Here is an 18,111-nt window from a genome sequence, read left to right on the forward strand (position 1 = left end):
GACACTTCTTGTAAGTGGAGTCGTGTAAATGTCACCGGTAACTGCATGTGACATCTGGAGGCCCTGCCCAGCTGCCTGCCCAGCAGCCTCTTTGTTTTGCCTTCCCGCTCTTACATGCAGCCCCCACCGTCCCTGGCCTGCAGCCCGTCCATACACCTCCTTCAGGGGCTAGTCCTTTGCTTTGTTGTTCATCTGTATTGCACATTTATTTTTTGTTTCACTGACACCTTTTCTTATTATTTTTTCTTCTGTTTGGATTTACTCTGCTGTTTTTCCAGCTCCTTGAGACAGATGTTTACATTCCAATATTAGTCTTTGTTTTCCTACATTGGCATTTGAGACTAAATTTCCCTTTGGACAGGTTTCAGCTACATCACAGTTCTGATATGTCATATTTTTATTATAATTCAGTTCAAAACATTTTCTAATTGCCATTGTTACTTTTTCTTAGACTCTGAGTAATTTAGAAGCGTGTTGCTCAATCTGAAAGCAGGTGGGGGTTTTCTGGTCATCTCTGTGCTCTCAGTTCCTAGTATAAGTCCATGTGGTCCGAGGACACACCGAATTTCCAGTGTGCTGAGTTCTGACCTACAGCTTGGCAAACGGTCTGTTTTGGTAATGGTGCCATGTGTGCATGTCCACAGAGGTGTGTCTGCTGTTGTCGGGGGAGCATTCTGTGGACGTCAGTTAGGTCACACTGGTTGGCCACTTCTAATCCTTGCTTACTTGTCCGCGTGTTCCGGAAGAAGCACATCAGCATCTCCAGGGCAGGTGAGGACCCAGAACCTCCCTTCGTCGTGCCTGCTCCCTGCATTTATCCCACAGCTGTGTTACTAGGGCGATGCGCATCTTCTAGGTGGAAATGGCCCCTCAACCTTAGGAGGTCACTGGCCGCTTGCTTCTCCCTCAGGGTGCCATCTAATGGTATAACTAGGCCCACTCACTTTGGCTTAGAGTTTGCCAAACTTACGTATCTGTCTTTTTCCATCTTTTAAAATTTAACTTTTCTTGATATATTTAAACGTGTCTCTCAGAAGCAGCATGTAATTGAGTATTTTGCCTAATTTTTATCCAGTTGTAAAATATCTTTTATTGGAGAATTTTGTCCATTTAAATTTAATGTGCTTTTTAATATATTTAATTCTACCACTTTAGTGTTTTTCTATTTGTTCCATTTCTTCTTGGTTCTCTCCCTTTTTTACCACCTATTAGAGAAATCAAGCATTCACCATTCCATTCCCCTGAACAGCTTGTTAGCTTCCTGCTTATCGCTCTGGCGGTTGCAGCGGGTCACGTCCCGTGCCCGTGATGGGCTAGATTCCTCCCCTGGTTGGAGCGCCCGCCTCCCGTCACTGTCGCTGTTACGCTGCTGCTTTGCTGTGCACATTCATTCGGATTAACCGAGCCCCTTTCCATTCCTGGACTTCTGTGCTTGCATGCGGAATCCTTTTCTTTCTGTCTGAAGAACTCCCATTTGTATTTTTTTAGTATGTCTGGAAAAAGATTCTCCCAGCTTTCATTTGTGTGAGAACATCTTTATTTTGCCTTCCTTTTGAAAGTTATTTTCAGTGGGCGCAGGACTGGGGTCAGCAGGAATTCTGGAACTTGACGCTGTCCCCGTGCTCCCCACCTTCCCCTGCTGCCAAGTCCACTCTGTGTTCCTGCCCCCCTTTGAAGGACCCTCACATCACTCCCTGCTTTTAGGAAACATCTTTGTCTGTTTCAGGGCTTTGACTCTGATGTCCTTGGATATGGTTTTCTTTATGTTTGCACAGCTTCTGGAATTTATAACTTGATGTCTTTTCTTGGATCTGGAGGATCTTGGGCGTTTTCTTTTCCGGTACAGCCTCTGCCCCGTCCTGTTTTCCCTCCCCGGGACTCCACGTGTCAGGCCTTCCTGTCACAGCCTGTGTTGTTTCACACTCTCCACCATGGCTCTTCCTTCTTCCTCTGTTGCTGTCGGACCGCTGTCCGGTGGCCGGTGGCGTGCCCTCACCCTTCCCATCTCTGTATCTGACTGTCAGACCGTTAATTTCAGTTACTGTTTCTTATCAGATCGCTTCTCCTGGGCTCCAGTCATTGGGACGACCCCTCGGTCCTTCAGTCGTGAGGACGACTCCAGTAGCCCCAGCCATGGGGTCCTTAGCCGTCTGTGTCAACCAGCGTTTGGTTCTTGAATCCCACCTGTTGTTATGCTCACTGAGTTTTTATTGAGTCTCTAGATACCGTCTGAAAGATGGTGGTGATAACTGGGTAATTTTCCCGCAGAGGGACCTCATTGCCCTAGGTGAGCGGAGCATGTGTGGGAGCGAGCCCCGACCCAGTGAGGCTGGCTCTCTGCGTCCGTGCTGCACGGGCTCAGCCAGGACCCGGGCAGGCCCGCTGGGTCTTCCTGGCATGGCCACAGTGCCCTGCTTGCTCTGCTGGCTGCAGAGCTGGGCCTGCAGGGACCCTGCATGCCGCCATTGGGCCCACTTCTGGAGGGGGCTGCCTGTTCCCATGTACCTGACTGGCTGGGAAGTCCCTGAACTCCAGTGTTACCTTCCACCAGGTGCCACTGGGTGCTGCACTGTGGCTCATCCTTGTGTCTAGGCTCTGTCTGCCCCCTCCCGCCCTTCTGTGGGTGATGATTTTCAGACCTAAACTGGCTGCTCGGTCCTCCGCCCGACTCCCCGGTGGCTCCCTGGGTGCGGCACTCTGTCTGTGCCCCTGCCCCTGGCTGCCAGCCCCTCCTGGAGATCCCCAGCTAGGGATGCTGGTCCAGTGGGGAGCAGACTGCACAGGATGCTAGTCAGTGTGACACCCAGGCCAGGACTGTGCCGTACCTGTGCCACTCAGCCCCTGGCCGGGGCAGGGCACATGTGCATGCTTGGGGTGCTGCCAGCAGGAGGCTGGACCAGCTGGGCCTGGCTCTCTGTATGCCCCTGAGCCTCGCTGCAGGGTGCGCTCGGAGCGGGGCCACAGCTTGGGGTGGGGGCCGGGGTGAGCCAGGTCCAGGGTGGGCCTTGGCACTGCAGGCTTGAGCTCTGTGCACCCCCCAGCAGTGGGAGGAGGAGGTGGCCGGTGTCCTGCAGCCCATCTGGCATTCGTAGCCCTTCCCACACCACCCCCAGGCAGGCAGCAGCGCTGGCACAGGCTGTGGCATGGAGCCGGGAGGACGGGGGCAGCCTGGCCTTGTGGGAGAAGGCCTGGCGCCCAAGCAGGGCCTCTGAGGGGCACTCGAGTGTGTCCAGACTGCAGAGGCCATGGAAGCAATGATGTGCTGAATGCCAGGAGTTGGGTGGGCACCCAGGAGTGGTGGGCATGTGTGGGTAGGGCTGGCGGGTGGCTCTTCCCGCCTTGGCAGGCACAGCTGGAGCAGAGGCGTGCATGGAGTGCTCTTGGTGGCCTTTGTCCTCAGGAGGGTGTGGCTGTGAGCTCCTTCCCCGAACAGAGTGGCCGTGGGCCTGAGACAGCTGCCCAGACAGAAGGGCCCACAGCAGCCCACCGGCGGCACCTCCGTGCAGTCGCAGTTTCCACTCTCGGTGCTGATGGCACTGTTGTTCCTGGGACTTGCTTGTCACACGCCTTTCGGGCTGGGCATGGCGGTGCTGGCCTTCACCATGGCTGTCCCACCACCCAGCAGCTGCTGCAGGTGTGGCCTCCGTGCATGTGCATGACCTCGCCGACCTTGCAGTGGCCTCACGACCTCTCCAGGCACCTGAGAACCCTAATATGAGGCTGTGTAGAGAAATGTGCCCCCCTGGCTTGACTTCTGCCACACTTAAATCCACAAACTTGGAATAAGTCTGGTTTGAGTCATGTTCTGCCTCTGGTTTTCTCCTGGAGGCACCGGGCAGCCCTCATGGTGGGGCCGGTCCTACCCAGGGCCAGTGGGAACACACCTTCTCAGGACTTGCTGGGGGTCTGTTTGGACTCCCAGAAACGTCCAGAATCTTGTGAAGGTGTTTTGTCCACCCATTCGTTAGGTTTATGCATTTCTTCTGGGACCAGCACCCAGAGTTGGTGTTTGATGAACGAAAGTGTCGTCTCTAAGAACCTGGCAGGGCCAGGAGGGAGGCAGAGAGGCCCTAGGACATCGGAACAGCCTGCTCACACCTGAGCACTCTGCTCGGCGCCCCTGGGGCTTCACACAGGCCTTGTCCCTGCTGACTGTCATTCCAGCAAGTTTGGAGGTCTGGTGTCCCTGTGCTGAATGAAGTTAGAAACAGCAGCTTAGCAGAATGGAGAGGCTGCTGGGAAGGACCTGAGGCCATTGGCCAGGCTGGACAGAAGACTGCAAAGCCACCAGAAGATGCCCAAATGCCCTTTAGTTCGGGGCCCACTGAAGGGGCCCAGGGTGGGGCAAGAGGGGGCACAGAATTCTTCCTGCCCCGGCTTGGGGGCGGAGCTTGGGCCATCCCCACCTGCAAGCACTCTGAACAGACAACAGACAGGGAGCTGCCATCAGGTGCCCCGCCCCCTTGCTTCAAGGAGGGCGCTCCTTTTAACTCCTTTTAAGGTTGAATTCCCACCTCTGTAAACTACACACTTTCCCCATCACTGTTATGCAAAACCTCAAGCGCCTGGCAGAACTGCCCAGTGGGCCCCCTGCCCCGAGTGTGGCTCAAACGTGCAGGCCTCACTCACCCGTTTCTCCCCTGCCCCACCCCGCTGTCACCCCTAAGCCACGTGCTTTGGGGGCACATTTCAAAGTAAATTGCCTATGTGTGCCCGGCTTCCCCAAGCCCTTACGCAGGTAGATCATTAAGTGATCAGGTTTCAGTATTTTTTTTTTTTTTAGATAGAATTGTTTTTTTCCTTTTGACATAAAATTGGCATTAAAAAAGGGCACAAGTCTTAATTGTACCATCTGACAAGTTCTCACAAAGCAAGTTACGCATGTTTGCAACTCGCTCTGTCAGGACGCAGGTCATGCTGGGGCCGTGACAGGCTCCCCTGTGCCTCTCTGTTCATGAGTTCTGCCTGTTTGCAGCAGCTTGTGAAGGGACACATGCGGGACATGCTTTTTCCCAAAATCCTTCCGTGTGGGGTGTGCTGAGGGTGCCCCACTGAGGGTGGGTGGCTCTTGGGCTCCCCCGCTGGTGGACCCCGGCTGTCCCCGCTTTTGGCCACCGTGCAGAGTCCTGTCAGAAGACTTCCCGAGGCCGATGCTCTCACGTTTGGAACACACGGGGGAACCGCTGGAGATGGACAGCTGTTCAGAGGAGGGCCGTGCTCGGTGTTACTAGAGACTCCAGGCCTTTCTCCAGAGCGGCTCCATCACAGCCCCACCTGCAGAGCACATGAGTTGGGGCCCCACACCCTCACCAGCATTTTGGGGGGAATGCTCTAATTTTCATGTCTGATAACTATTGGGTTGTTTCCTTTATCACATGCTTATTGGCTCTTTGCTTCTCCTGGTGAAGCATCTGGGCAAAATTCTTTTGGCCTTTATTATGGAAAAACTGCGTGGAAGTTCTGTGCAGCTCTCCACCTCACCGGTTTCCCAGTTAACACCGGCGTTCACGTGCTGTGCGTTGCCCACTGAACCAACATGTGGTACCGCTGCCCACAGCCGATATCAGTGGGAGGTGCCCCTTGGTGGTGAACACTTGTGAATTCGACAGAACAGCGCACCGTGTCCGCCATTGCGGTGTACCCCGAATCCCCACGTCCCGCTGGTCACCCCCCCCCGCCCCCCCGGCAGACCCCGGTCCTTTCGCTGTCTCTGTAGCTTCGCCCTCCTGGAACGCTCTGCAGTTGCAGTCGCATGTGTGTAGCCTCTGGCGCTGTCCACTTTGCCGCAGTCGTTTCTGATACCACCGGCCTCTGATGGCTTCCTTTCCTCCCTCTGATCTTGCTCTCCTTCTGTCAGACTTCCTCGTGCTGGCAAGTCAGGCTGCACGTGGGACCAGCTGTCTTGTGGGACGCTCCCTCGTGAAGCGCACACATGCAGAGATCGTCAAACAGTGTGCCGTTTTGCGAGGACCTCCGAGGCTGTGCGCAGATGGCTGTGCATGCCGCCACGAGACGCTGTGGCACTGGGCTTTCCTCCCTCCTTGACGTGTTTGGGCCCAGGATTTCCCTCCAGGCACCTGCTCTGGGCTTTGGTTCAACATTATGGGGATTTCTTTCTTGATTTTTTTCTCAGAGCTTCAGTAGACCCATGAAGGACATTAATTTTCATTCATTTGACAAGTTATCACTGGCTTGGGTTTTATATTTTTGGGTTTGTGTCTGGCTGAATTTTGAATCTCTTAGGACATATTCCAGTTACTATTTAATCATCCGCTGAAAGCAAGGACAGGTCCCATAGCAGAGCCTCCACAGCTGCCCCCTGGAGCACAGCAGCACCTGCTGGCCACCAAGGGTGGCCCAGTGTCTGTGCATCTGTCTGCTAGCTGCCATAAGCCCTGGGGCAGAGGACACTGCCTGGTACTTGGCATGTGTACAGTTGTACCCCTCCTAGGCTGGGCCAGGGCAGAGACCCGTTGGTGCAGTGGACACCTGATCAGGCAGGGCCCACACATGGTACTGGAGCTGGTCTGTGGAGGTGGTAGCCTCCGAGGATACACTGGAGGCCCCACCCCTGCCCAGTACTCCCTGCCCCCATGTTCTGGTAGGGGCTCCTGGGCTCTCCTGCAAGGCTGGCCTGCCTGGTGCTGCAGCCTGTCCTCCTCCTTGTGACCTCTGCGGAGCCTGGATTTCCAGCAGAGCCCTATAACCTGGTGCAGATGCTCCTTGACGCCTCTTGCAGACATGCTCCTCGACCTCAGCGACCTGCTCCAGGTAGACCTCCTTTCTGAGTTCCTTTCCTGTGGGAGCCTGTGATTGGGGCAGGCACCGCATACTTGGAGGCCCGTCTGTGCCCCTGCCTTGGTGGGGAGGGTCCCCAGGGGAAGGACACAAAGGCACGGGTGTCTGTTTTAAAGCTGGCAAACCAAGCAGGTAGGAAAGCAGTGACATGAGGTCACGGGGGAGTCCCGGAGGGCCCCAGCCTCAGAACTAGTGGGGAGACACAGATGAGCTTTGTCTGAGGCAAGGGACACTATTTAGGAGAAAAGGCAATGGGCCCCACTTGGGTACACTTTAAACAGTATAAAAACTCACATTTACAGTCTGTTCAGAGAAACTTGCTTTCTGGACCCCAGCAAACTCAATTCCAAACAACTGAACATAGTGGAAAGACCCCACGAGAGGACACCTGTGTGGACGGGACTCTCATAGGAAGGGGACCTGGCTCAGCCCTGTGCCCTGTGGTTGGGTCTGTGGTGGTCACTCTGCTGAGGATGCAGGGAGAGAAATAATGTCATTGAAAACAGACATGACTGTTGTGTGAAGATCCATGCAGAATTCTCACGAATTCCACTCCTATGAGGAAAGCCTCGCCAGACCTGGGCATCCCGCGGAGGGGCCTGCAGGTCTGGATGGCATGTGCCCTGGTGTGGAGGCTGCGCTGCCCTCTGGTGCAGACCAACAGGAAGCCTTAATTAAGTCAGATGCTGCCTGTATTTTTGCCCTCCCAGCTGTCTTTATAAACGGCATCCCTCAGAAGTTCTGCTGAAATATTCTGTGGTCAAGCTAAAAATAATCCATTGGAATTGTGAAAATCCAGCGCTCCATGTGCTGTGCTCGGTTTAGGGCAAGGCCGCTGACCTCGTTTCCATCCTAGTGACCTGCCGGAGCAGGACAGCCTCTCTGGGGGCACCCGGGTTCCGCCTGTTGGGGGATTGCGCTGTCTGCAAATGGGAAGTCAGGCAGGTCTGGGCGGAAGTGGGCACCTACTGTGTGCACTCCTGCTTGCCTGGCTGAACCCAGGCCCAGGGGAAGGTCACTGTGCTGACCCTGGAGATCCCACAAGTTCAGGCATGACAACTTGCTTTGACCTTTTAACACCTTAGGTAGAAGGGACCCTAGGTGCCCTGGGCTGGGAGGGTGTGAGGTGAGCTGGCAACTGCGGCTGGGGCTTGGGCTGTGTGCTTCGTGGCAGCACGGTCTCCTGAGGCTGGGTTGGGCTCAGCATTCCCAGAACAGGCGTGGGGCGAGCCGGATCGGGTCCCCCGAGGCTCAGTGCCTGGGGACTGCTCAGAGAAAATGAGTAAAATGCTTGAAGCTGAGACTGCTGGGTCCAGTCAGGGCCAACTCCGTCTTACCTACAGACCCAGGGCGGGCTTTCGTGAAGGCCCTGTGCTCCCTTCACAGCCCAGGCTTGCACCCCTGTCATCCCTTGATGGCGTGGCTGACACAGGGATACTCACATGCCCCCAGGCAGACCCCCTCAGAAGTGGAGCTCCCACCGGCCGCCTGTGCGCAGAGGCCGCCTGCCAACCAGGAGAGTAACAGGAAGGGCTCGCTGACCACACCCAGCCAGAGCAGCACCTTCACAGAGACAAGCCACAGACATGGGGGTGACCCCTAGACAGTGTCAGGGCTGTGATTTCTAGTAACCCCTTCCTGCATTTCATATGCACAGCCTTTTAAAATGTGACTTTTCATTTGAAGTCTATTCAGAGAGGGTTTTCTGCAGCATTCAGGTCTTTGCCAGGACACAGGTTGGGGAGGTGGGAGGTGTGACACAGAAGGCAGGTCAGGGGTGTGCTGCATATAGGGAGTGAGGGGACAGATCAGCTCTGCAGTGGTCCAAACAGGCATGAAGTCCCAGGGGTCAAGACACAGGAGCCTGGTGGGAACCATGGAGGATGGGGTGCTTCTAGGAAGATGCACATCCACTCATGCGACCATGTGCACTTCGGGGGGCAGGCTGAGGGTGGAATGTCTTCAGAAAGCAAGGTCTGTGAGCCAGCAGCCCTGTCACAGGGGCTTGTCCTGGAGCCTTGTCCCAGAGCCTTCAGGGTGACCTCTCAGAAGGAGATAGGGTAACTGTGCCCAGCAGGGGTGGAGGGCGCCCCGTGGACACTGAAACCTCACAAGTACCTCCCTTTTCTCCTCTGAGGGGATTTGTTTTGTACCGTGACTTAGCAACCTGATAGCAGCAGGCACCCAGGCATGTGCCCATGTCTGTCTTTTCTGGTGGCCTCTTAGGCGCTAGGCTGAGGGGCCCTTGATGAGGTCAGTTCAAGGTAGGCCAGGGGCAGGGCCAGGGTAAAGACAGATGTGCAGGGAGGTGAGCAGGCTGAGCTTTCTCCAGCTCAGGCTGGGATGGGGAAGCCTGTGCACCTCGTCTAAGCTGGGTCCCCACCCCTGGGCACTTCTTCCACACCTGCTGTCAAGCCCGCTCACAAGCCTCCTCCCCATGAGTCTCCCAGGCCTTGGTCATTACTGGGCACTCTTAAGACAGCCCAGGGCCCAGCCACAGCAGAGGTGTGTACCCAGGGGTGCTCAGCCCAGTTCTGTGTTGCCAGGTGTCTGGGTCAGGCAGCAGGCTCCGTGGCAGGTTTGGACCCAAGGCGGGAGCGGTGGAGGCAGCGTGTAGAGATGCACAGCCGAGACTGCACTGGCCCAGGGTGGCGGAGAGGGGCGGTGGCTGGCAGGCGGCTCTGCCCCGTGGGTGCGCACCAACCTGCGCACAGGCAGTGTGCTGGGCCCCAGGCTCTGCCGACTCCCCTCAGGCAGCTCCTTGGCAAGTTTGGCCACTGCGTGCATCCTGGGAGTGGGAAGGAGGGCCCGGGCTCCCCTTTGGGCTCCTGGGGGCGCAAGGAGCTTTACCTGGGCTCTGTGAAGACTGAGCAGTGACATGCACATTCTGGGAAGAAAGCGTGGGTGTTTCCCGCAGACACGGGCCGCCCTCAGTTGTGCTTCCCTCATGACAGGTGAACGTGTATGTGCTGGGGAAGACGTTCCTGCTGCTGGCAAGAGAGCTCTGCATCAACGCGCCAGCAATAGGTACGGGGCTGCTGAGCGTGGGGTGCAAGGGGTCCGCCAGGGAAGAGATGGCACCTGAGGCTGCCAGGAGCTTGGCAGCATGGGGGTTACTTCTGCTTTAGAACCAGCGTGCCCATGGCCAGTCCCATGGTGTGGATGAGGGTGCAGGTCCCGGGAAGCGGAAGGGCCGCTGAGGGCCTCTGTCCCTGTGAACACACCTGGCAGCCAGGTACCAGGGGAAGGCAGAACCTCCACACTGCACACGGGTGTGCCCCAGCCTCAGCTGGCCTCTGCAGTTCCCCATGAGGCTTGCTGCCACACTGTGCGTGGAGGGGCTGCTCCCTGCTTTCTGGGCAGCACCTGGAAGTGTATTTTCCTCATATTAAGAGGCAGTGTTTGGGAATGGGGAGGGTGGGCGGGGGTGTGGCCCTGGATCACCCACGGGATGGCCCCCTGGGGCTGGGAAGGCAGGACTGGGAAGGTCACACAGCTGCAGAGGGACACTGGGCTGGGTGCTCCGCTCCTGGCCCAGACCCTCCTCCCTAGATCCCTGTGCTGAGTGACACGGTCCCTCCTTTGGGGAACGAGCTGAGGTTCCCCAGGAACAAAACCACCAGCCAGAGCACGCAGCACGGGAGGCCGGAGGGCCTCGAAGCCCCGTACGCCCGTGCAGGCACCGTCCCTGGCCTGCTCTGAGGCCTCCAGTGATCCGGAGGTGCGCGTCGTGCAGCAGGGCTTCAGGTGGAAGGCTAATGAGCACTAGGAAGTGTGGGCACGGGCAGACTCTTGGCCTTTTCCGGGAACTCAGGCCTGCCCAGGTCTGCAGCAGACAGTGGGCTTGGAGGAGCTCTTCCCGGGTGTGGGAGAAATCGAATGCCCCAGTTTGAGACTCCTGTAGTCATTTATCTATGTGTGGCTCATTTTATTAAAACTTTATTGTGAAAACCCACTAAAACAGATTAACTATTTTAAGTGACTTTCCCCAATTTTGGATTTGAGGGTAAGGTCTTAAGTGTAGAACCACTTAGAATAGAATCTAAGAGGGTGGGAGGGAGGGAGGGCAAAGCCCGCAAGCAGGTGATGTGGGCACCTCTGGGAGGGGATCTGGAGCCTGCCCTGTGCCCCCCAAATCTGCCCTCCATCTGAGACATGCACCCAATGTACAGGAGATGCCAGGGCCCAGCCGCCAAGATTCAGAAACCGAGGCTCAGGCTGTAGAGAGTGGCTGTCTCACAGCTTCAGCTACTGCTTGACTGTACAAAAGATAGAAAACAGGCAGAGCCTTTCATGCCGTCAGCGCTGCCGCAGCCCTGCACCCCCTCCCCTGGACTTGCTGGGCGGCCGGGCCTCGTGTGCGCCACGGCACACCTGTGCCAGCCCACGGCGCCTCAGGCATAGAAGATGAGCTCTGGGATCTGCCCCCCCTGGACCCCCGTCCCGTTGGTGCTGTCCGAGGAGCACTGGAACTGGAAGGTCACCTTCCCACACTGCACCTCTGTCATGCCCTCCTGCCCAAAGTAGCTGAGCTCACTGCCGTCCAGGACGGCGCTGGCCGTGTAGAAGGTGTCCTGCTCCACCTGCACAGGGTGCTCGAACCAGACCGAGAAGGTGCTGCTGGAGCCGTCCGAGACGAACTTGGTCAGGTTCTGAGCCAGGACGGCCCCCAGCCGCTTGAGCTCGATCTTCACGCTGTACTCAGCCTTCCCGGAGCTGGACCCATACAAGCCCAGCCCTGCGACAAACACCCTTCTGTCCACCGCGAACTGGATGCTGTCACAGCGCCCGCGGTAGCGCCACTGGTTGCTGCGGTAGGCAGACGACTGGAAGCGGTGGCATCTCTGCGGGGCGAGGCCCTTCCTCTTGGTCAGGGGGAAGGCGAGGAGGGGCTTGTTGGCCGCCGTGTACCACAGGAAGATGCTGTGGGTCTCCTCCAGTGTCAGGACGTCCGACTGGGCAGCGCCATTGGCGAACTCCTCCAGGGTCATGGTTGGGATTCGGACGAGATAAAGGGCGGGTCCCAAAACGTGCCTCTTGTTGCGAGGGGTGACTGGCAGCCCCTGCCGCTTGCACTCCGCCTCGGCCCAGCTCAGGACCGCCTCAAAGACCACTGCCTCCTTGGTGTTGAGGGCCTCCCGGGTCACGATGATTTCCAGCGTCTGCCAGTCGATCTCACAGAAGCCCTCGGACCTCAGTGCCATCTCAGCCTGTGCGTCAATGACCTCCCAGCAGCGCTGGGTCAGCTCGGGCTCCTCAAAGAGCCGGCTCTGGGACAGCAGGACACAGGCATTCTTGGCTTCCAGACTCGTCTCCAGAAAGGTGACGCAGGCTTTTGCTAACGCAGGGACAATGTACTTCTTGGCAGCATAGAGAGTGGCCAGCACTGTGTCGGCTTCCAGATCGATCTCGTCACTGTACATGTACCTGGGCAGGGTGGGGACCGGGTCACAGGCCGCATGGGGCGTGCCGGGCCTGATGCAAGGCCACATCAGGCCTTGTGGACTTCCCCTCTGGAGCTGCAGGGTGCTGGCCGGGGCAGCCAGGCAGCAAGGAACCACCCCATCCTCGCATGCTAACGGAGCCGACTTACTTCAACAAGATCAGAAAAGCTGCAGGCTCTACGTCAGGGATGTGGATTTCTGACTTGACTTCCGCCAGGTCCCCGTAAAACATGGCATAGAAGACGGAGCTACCCACAGCCAAGACGTACTGCAAGATGAGAGAGCAGCCCTGAGCCCTGCCCCCAGGCGGCCGACACGCCCCGGGGCAGAGCACAGCCCATGCTCAGAGGTGGCCAGTCACCTTCGGGAGCTCAAAGGGCCGAGCCTCTACCAACCTTGTGGGCAGGCACCCTACGGGCCGCCCCCGGGGGCCCCACGATGAAGCGGACATCGGCCATGAGCTCGTTGTTGAACATCAGCGCATTCCTGAAAAGGGCAGAAAAACACGGCTGGGGTCCGGCAGGGGCGCGGGCGCGCGGCGCAGGGCCGAAGCGGCGCAGGGCAGGGGCGCGGGCGCGGGCCCACCTCTCGCGCAGGGTGGGGTGGAAGGACTGCCAGTTGGGGCTCTCCAAATTGTTGTTGTCGGGCGCGGGCGGCGCGGGGGCGGGCGGCGGCGGGGCGGGCAGCGGGGCGCGGGGCGGGCCCTTCCTGCCCGCGGCGGCGCTGGCGTTGCTGTTGGCGATGTCTGTGGCGGTGGCGGCCGCGGCGCCGGCGGGCGGGTAGAGCTCCGCGGCCATCTTCACGGGCAGGGCGGCCGCCGTGTGCGGGGAAGGCTTGCCGTGCGCCCCAGCGCCGCGCCGGGGCCTCGGGGGCGGCTCGGCGAGCACCAGGAGCGCGGTGAGGCACTGCGCCACCCGGCCGTGCAGGCAGGCCAGGGGCAGCAGCATGGGGCCTCGGCGGCGCCGCTCGCTCGGCAGCCCGTCCGCCCCGCCGCGCCGGCCGGGAGCCGGGAGCCCGCAGCCCGGCCGCAGGGGGCGCCGTCCCGCCCGCCTTCGCCCCGGCCGCCGCGCCGCCTGCGCGCCCCGCCGCGTCACGGCGCCCCGGCCCCGCCCCGCCCGCCGCCGCGCGCGCAGGCCCCGCCCCGCTCCTCGGGCCGGCGGGCTCGGCGGGCTCCGGGGCGGCGCTTCCTTTCCCCCGCGGCCCGGTAGGCGGTGCGCACGCCTCCTCGCGCTGTTCGCTCTGCGCTCCGCCAAGGACTGTGCTGTTGGCGTAAAATATCTTGCCTCACGGACGAGCCCATTATTTCCTCCCTGATTAAGCTCCGGAGTCTGTAAAGCCGCTTGAAAGATCGTCCTTTGATTTGCTGAGGTTCGGAGGCGAGGGCTCCTTTGTCCTCCACGCAGCCAGCCCTGGGGTCGCACCGACCGGGCTGAGCACCTGCCCCTCGTGGGCGTTGTTCCTGTGGGGATGAATCCCCTCCCCGCCTGGCCCGTGTTCCCTGGTCACCGTCCGACTGCGGAGAACCGCGTTACATCGCACGGCCTGGTGATTTCAGAACTTCAGTGTCCAGCACCCTGCATCCTTGGGCCCTGCTGCACCCGTGTGTCTGCAGGCCGGGCCCCTCCTGCCGGCGGCGCAGGAGCCGGGAATGCCCCGCGCTCTCCTGGGCGTCCGTCCTGGCAGGTCTCCTCACACCCTTGTTTTACATCTAATTATTTTTTTAGTGTTTCTCTTAGACAGCATATCCTGGTTTTGCCTTTTTGTGCAGGCTGATCAGAGAGCTTTGCGTGGGTCTTGGGGCCTGTGTGCGTGGCCTCTTGCCCTCTGCTGTCACTCCTTTCCTCTCTCCTGGTTCAGACGCCCCAGTCTCTCCCACCCCCACCCAGTCTCCTGACATATGGGTCTAAATTTTACCAGTACTTTCGCAGTTACAGCTTTCTATTTTAAGAATTAATCGGGGCCAAATCCCACCTAAATCAGGATGACATCTTTTCGCATACCTGTAGCAGTCCCTAGGTCTGATGGTTTATGTTTTATTGGGAATAGTTAGAAATCTTAATTTTTAAAACATTTTAGCTTTGCCCTAACAATATCTTTATAAATAGCCAGTCATACGCATACACAAACAAAAACCAACACCAAACAATAGGAAATTCTCAGGGCAGAAATGGGCTGTAGCTCTAGACTCCCCGCTTGAACCTGCCTGCCCTGTGGCCTTGGGAGCCCTCTGAGCTCTGCCCGTGGCTCACCTGTAAAGGGAGTGACTCACCTGCAAAGGGAGTGACGGGGGCAGCAGCCAGCTGGGTGCGAGGGTGGGATCCTGGTGGCTGCCCGGGAGGGGAGGGTGCTGGGTGTCGCAAACAGTGAGGTCTCTGTTCTGCCCGCCTGTGCTGCTGACCAGTCCCTGCCATGCCCCTCAGGGTCTTCCCAGTCTGCCCCCTCTGCTCTGCCATCTGCCACCACACACCTTCCAGGCCAGCCTTTGGCTCTCCTAGTGCCCCTCATCAGGCCTCAGCAAAGGCCTCCCTGGACGATCCTGGCCAGAGGTTTCTGCCCCTGGCATTCTGGCATAGAGCCCTGTAAGGTTTCTCCAGCACACTCACGGCAATCGTGATAGTCAGCTAAGCTCAGTTACTTGGTGGTTCTCGCCAGACCTACAGGCTGGAAGCCATAAAGCCCGGGTAGGGTTCTTCTAGCTCCAAGCCCAGGGCCAGGCACTGGGGAGGCAGTGGTACCAAGGGAGAGGGCACATGTGTTGTGCGTGGATGTGTCCCTCCTGAGCCTCCCCTTGTTAAGAGACATGCATTTATCTAAGAGATGCACACACGTGCCTGCAAATGAGAGACGAGGGTAGAAGGTGTAAGTGGGCATTTCACAGGAGAAAATGTAGCAAATAAACACGTAAAAAATGCTCAATGAAGTGCTCAATCCACAAAATGCCCAGCAAAGCAGCAAGGTGTGTGTGTGCCTGTGCAGGCCAAGCACCGTGCCCCACGTGGCAGGGCCTGCTGATGCCCCCCCAGCTGAGGGTCAGGAAGGTCACTCATGGAGGGCCGCCCCAGGGAGCCTGTGAGGTGGAAGTGTTGCTGGGCAGCTGCATCTGGGGAGGTGTCTCCCTGTGCACCAGGTGAAACCTCAACCTGGACGGGGGAGGGTTCTCGACTCTGAACGAGAATGGAGCAGGTCAGAGGAGTGCAGGTAAGGAAGGAGTTTACTAAAGCCAGAGTAGCAGTGAGTGGCAGCAGCTGGCAGGCAGCAGAGCGCAGGGAAGAGCGGAGGGAAGGGAAGCCCACTGAACTGCTCAGCACTGGGCAGATCCCTTGCCAGCTCCTGAAGCCAGGGTCACCTGCCATCCAGTGTCTGCTTGGATCTGCATGGCATGGGAACTCAGCCCCCACCACCCCATGATTTGGGGGAGCCCTGGAGCACTGGATGGAGTGAGAATATGTTCTGAGAACTTCCCAAAGCAAGCAAAGAAAGGCGATTTTCAGGCTACTAGGGAGCGTGAGCGTCCAGCCGCAGTTCTGTTCTGAGCACCCAGGCGCTGGGAACTTGCCAGCCCAGATCCGAGCTCTCAGCAGCCCCTCCATGCTTATCTGGAGTAGGACAGAGGCCGAGGGAAGACTGGTGCTTAAGTCTGGAAAATAGAGTGAAATAGCAAAGTGACAGAGGTGCTTGCCCCTGGAGGAGCACAGAGCAGCGGGAAGGCTTTATTTAGGACACAGCACACACTCAGAGAGGAGGTGGGCAACCTCAGAGAGCAGGCACGCTTAAAAGCTTGGAGTTTGGGGTTTTATAGGCCCTTTTGGGCAGGTCACATAAGGTATGATGTGCACAGGTGATTCATAATTTCTTTGAGGTTTTGTCTTAAGAATGGGGTTATTGAGGTGACTGTGTTGGTCTGGATCTTGGCATTCTTTATCCACATAGATTCATTTACACTCTAGAGGCCTGTCTCCTGTTCTGGTTAAAGTTACTTAATTGGTTAAGTGGCTGAATGAAGAGGAAGGACAGCCTATAAATTAAGTTAAAGAATAAACTGCTTTTTCACAGGCTGAGTGGATTTTACAATGGCATGACCCTTGTCCCATGTCCTGCCCTACCTCAGAAGGACTGGGGAGGGTCAGTCCTGCAGAGGGTGTTGCACTAAGTCGATTTCATGTTGTCCATGTTGTTTTGGGTGCTGCCTGGATCTTGAGCGCACATACCCTGTGACGCCCTGGCGAGGTGTGCCTCTGGTCCAGAGCATGCGTACAGCAACACTGAGGCACGTGTGTCTGCCACAGACCCGTGCCTGTACATCCCACGCTTCGCCCACTTGCTGGAGTTCGGAGAGAAGACCCATGAGGTGTCCATGACAGCCCTGAGGCTCCTGCAGAGGATGAAGAGGGATTGGATGCACACAGGCCGGCGCCCCTCTGGCCTCTGCGGGGCAGGTACCACAGCCTGGGTTGGGTGTGTCCCAACTTCTGTCCTGACTTCAGCAGGCCAAGCTAGTGGGCAGTAGGTTGTGTCCAGAGCCACCGCCCAGCCTCCCATTCCTAGCACCAGCCCAGCCTGTGGGAACTTCCAACTGCTCCTGGGGGAGGGGCAGGGCCCACAGAGGCCCAGGAGACCACTAGGCTTCCTGGCCTCAGCCCTAGCCTTGAGTCCCAGGGCGTGGCTGAGTGGCCAGCCCTGCTATGCCCGGCACTGAGCCACTGTGCAGGGGTGCCCGAGCCCCTCTGGCTAACTCTGCTCCCCAGAGGGTTCTGCTTATTGCCGATGTCCTGGTAACCCTCCCTGGGAGGGTCCTTGCTGTCCTCTGGTACCCTTACCCCAACCCCCACAGGCTCAGCCCCTTTCCATTACCACCCAGGGCCCACCTTCCCACACCTGGCTCCTGGCAGCTCACTGTGTCTCCAAGCCTGGTGTCCAAGTCACTGCTGCACCCAGGCCTCTCCTGGGGTCATGCTGCGCCCTGGGCACATTCCCTCTCCTCCTGACGGGGCTGCGTCCCCAGACTCCTTAGCTCCCTCGCCAACCAGCATTTCCCACACACGTCATCTCAAGAGTTGTTTGCTTTGAGGGCTTACTCAGGGCTCTCAGAAACACATTCTAGTCTCATGCGCTTGAAAGTGAGGCGCGCGGCACGACACCTTCTCTGTTTAGTGGCGGCACAATTGCCTGTGAGGCTACGGGCAGACCACGGGTGGTCTGACAGTCACATGGACTGGCTGTCACCACAGCATGGTCACCCTGCAGGCTCCCTGGGCAGCCCACCAGCTCCCCGGCAGGGGCCTCGCCACACTGGGTCATCAGCCCTCTGACTGTACGGTGGGCTGTGACCGTCCTGGGTTGCAGCGGACACATTCCCTCTTCACTGCCAGCCGCATTCCTTTCCAGCACTTCTGGTTGCTGCCAGGATGCATGACTTCCGGAGAACCGTCAAAGAGGTCATCAGCGTGGTCAAGGTGTGCGAGTCCACGCTGCGGAAGAGGTGGGCGGCTCTTGCTCGTGGTCTGGGGGAGCTGATGGCAGGCAGCGCGGCCTCCGGCAGGGCCCCCAGGTCTGGCCAGGACCCGGCATGGCCCAGGTCACAGAGGGGGCCGCCCTGCTCCCTCCAGAGCCTCCCTCAGTCATGTGTTCGGGGCATACCCGTCGGGTCCGCAGTGGCAGGCCTTTCCTCCATCCCACGTTTCTTCTTGATACCTTACCCTTTAAGGTGAGGTGGGGCAGACGGTGCTCTGCAGGGCCACCCTGATGCACGGAGGCCAGGAACCCCCCCTGGCTCCCTGTTGTGCAGCCCGGCCGGAGTTTCGAGGGCCGGAGTGGTTGTCTCCTGGGGGAGGAGGTTCTGAGAGTCTGGCAAGCCCCTGCGCTGGGGTGT

At 58.3% G+C, this 18,111-nt stretch overlaps 2 protein-coding genes across 4 annotated transcripts in view; one reads left to right on the forward strand and one right to left on the reverse strand.

Moving 5' to 3' along the window:
* The window catches only part of BRF1 (BRF1 RNA polymerase III transcription initiation factor subunit), a 49,214-nt gene that overhangs the window by 17,502 nt on the left and 13,601 nt on the right, over positions 1-18,111 (forward strand). For 2 of the 3 annotated variants that reach the window (XM_036882502.2, XM_036882501.2), the window contains exons 4-7: positions 6,740-6,771; positions 9,753-9,825; positions 16,529-16,678; positions 17,628-17,721. In XM_036882502.2, coding sequence (XP_036738397.2) covers positions 6,740-6,771; positions 9,753-9,825; positions 16,529-16,678; positions 17,628-17,721 — 349 coding nt within the window. Of the gene's footprint in view, positions 1-6,739; positions 6,772-9,752; positions 9,826-12,734; positions 12,757-16,528; positions 16,679-17,627; positions 17,722-18,111 lie in introns of those variants that run through there. The other variant, XM_036882503.2, reaches the window with a different exon arrangement.
* Positions 10,722-13,314, reverse strand: BTBD6 (BTB domain containing 6). Its single transcript, XM_036882505.2, has 4 exons — positions 12,828-13,314; positions 12,638-12,728; positions 12,392-12,510; positions 10,722-12,225 (listed from the first exon to the last, which is right to left on the reverse strand). The coding sequence occupies exons 1-4, from the start codon at positions 13,187-13,189 to the stop codon at positions 11,193-11,195; spliced, it is 1,605 nt and encodes a 534-aa protein (XP_036738400.1). The 5' UTR covers positions 13,190-13,314; the 3' UTR covers positions 10,722-11,192.

The sequence above is a fragment of the Manis pentadactyla genome, chromosome 11 (assembly GCF_030020395.1).
Source record: "Manis pentadactyla isolate mManPen7 chromosome 11, mManPen7.hap1, whole genome shotgun sequence".
Taxonomy (NCBI): domain Eukaryota; kingdom Metazoa; phylum Chordata; class Mammalia; order Pholidota; family Manidae; genus Manis; species Manis pentadactyla.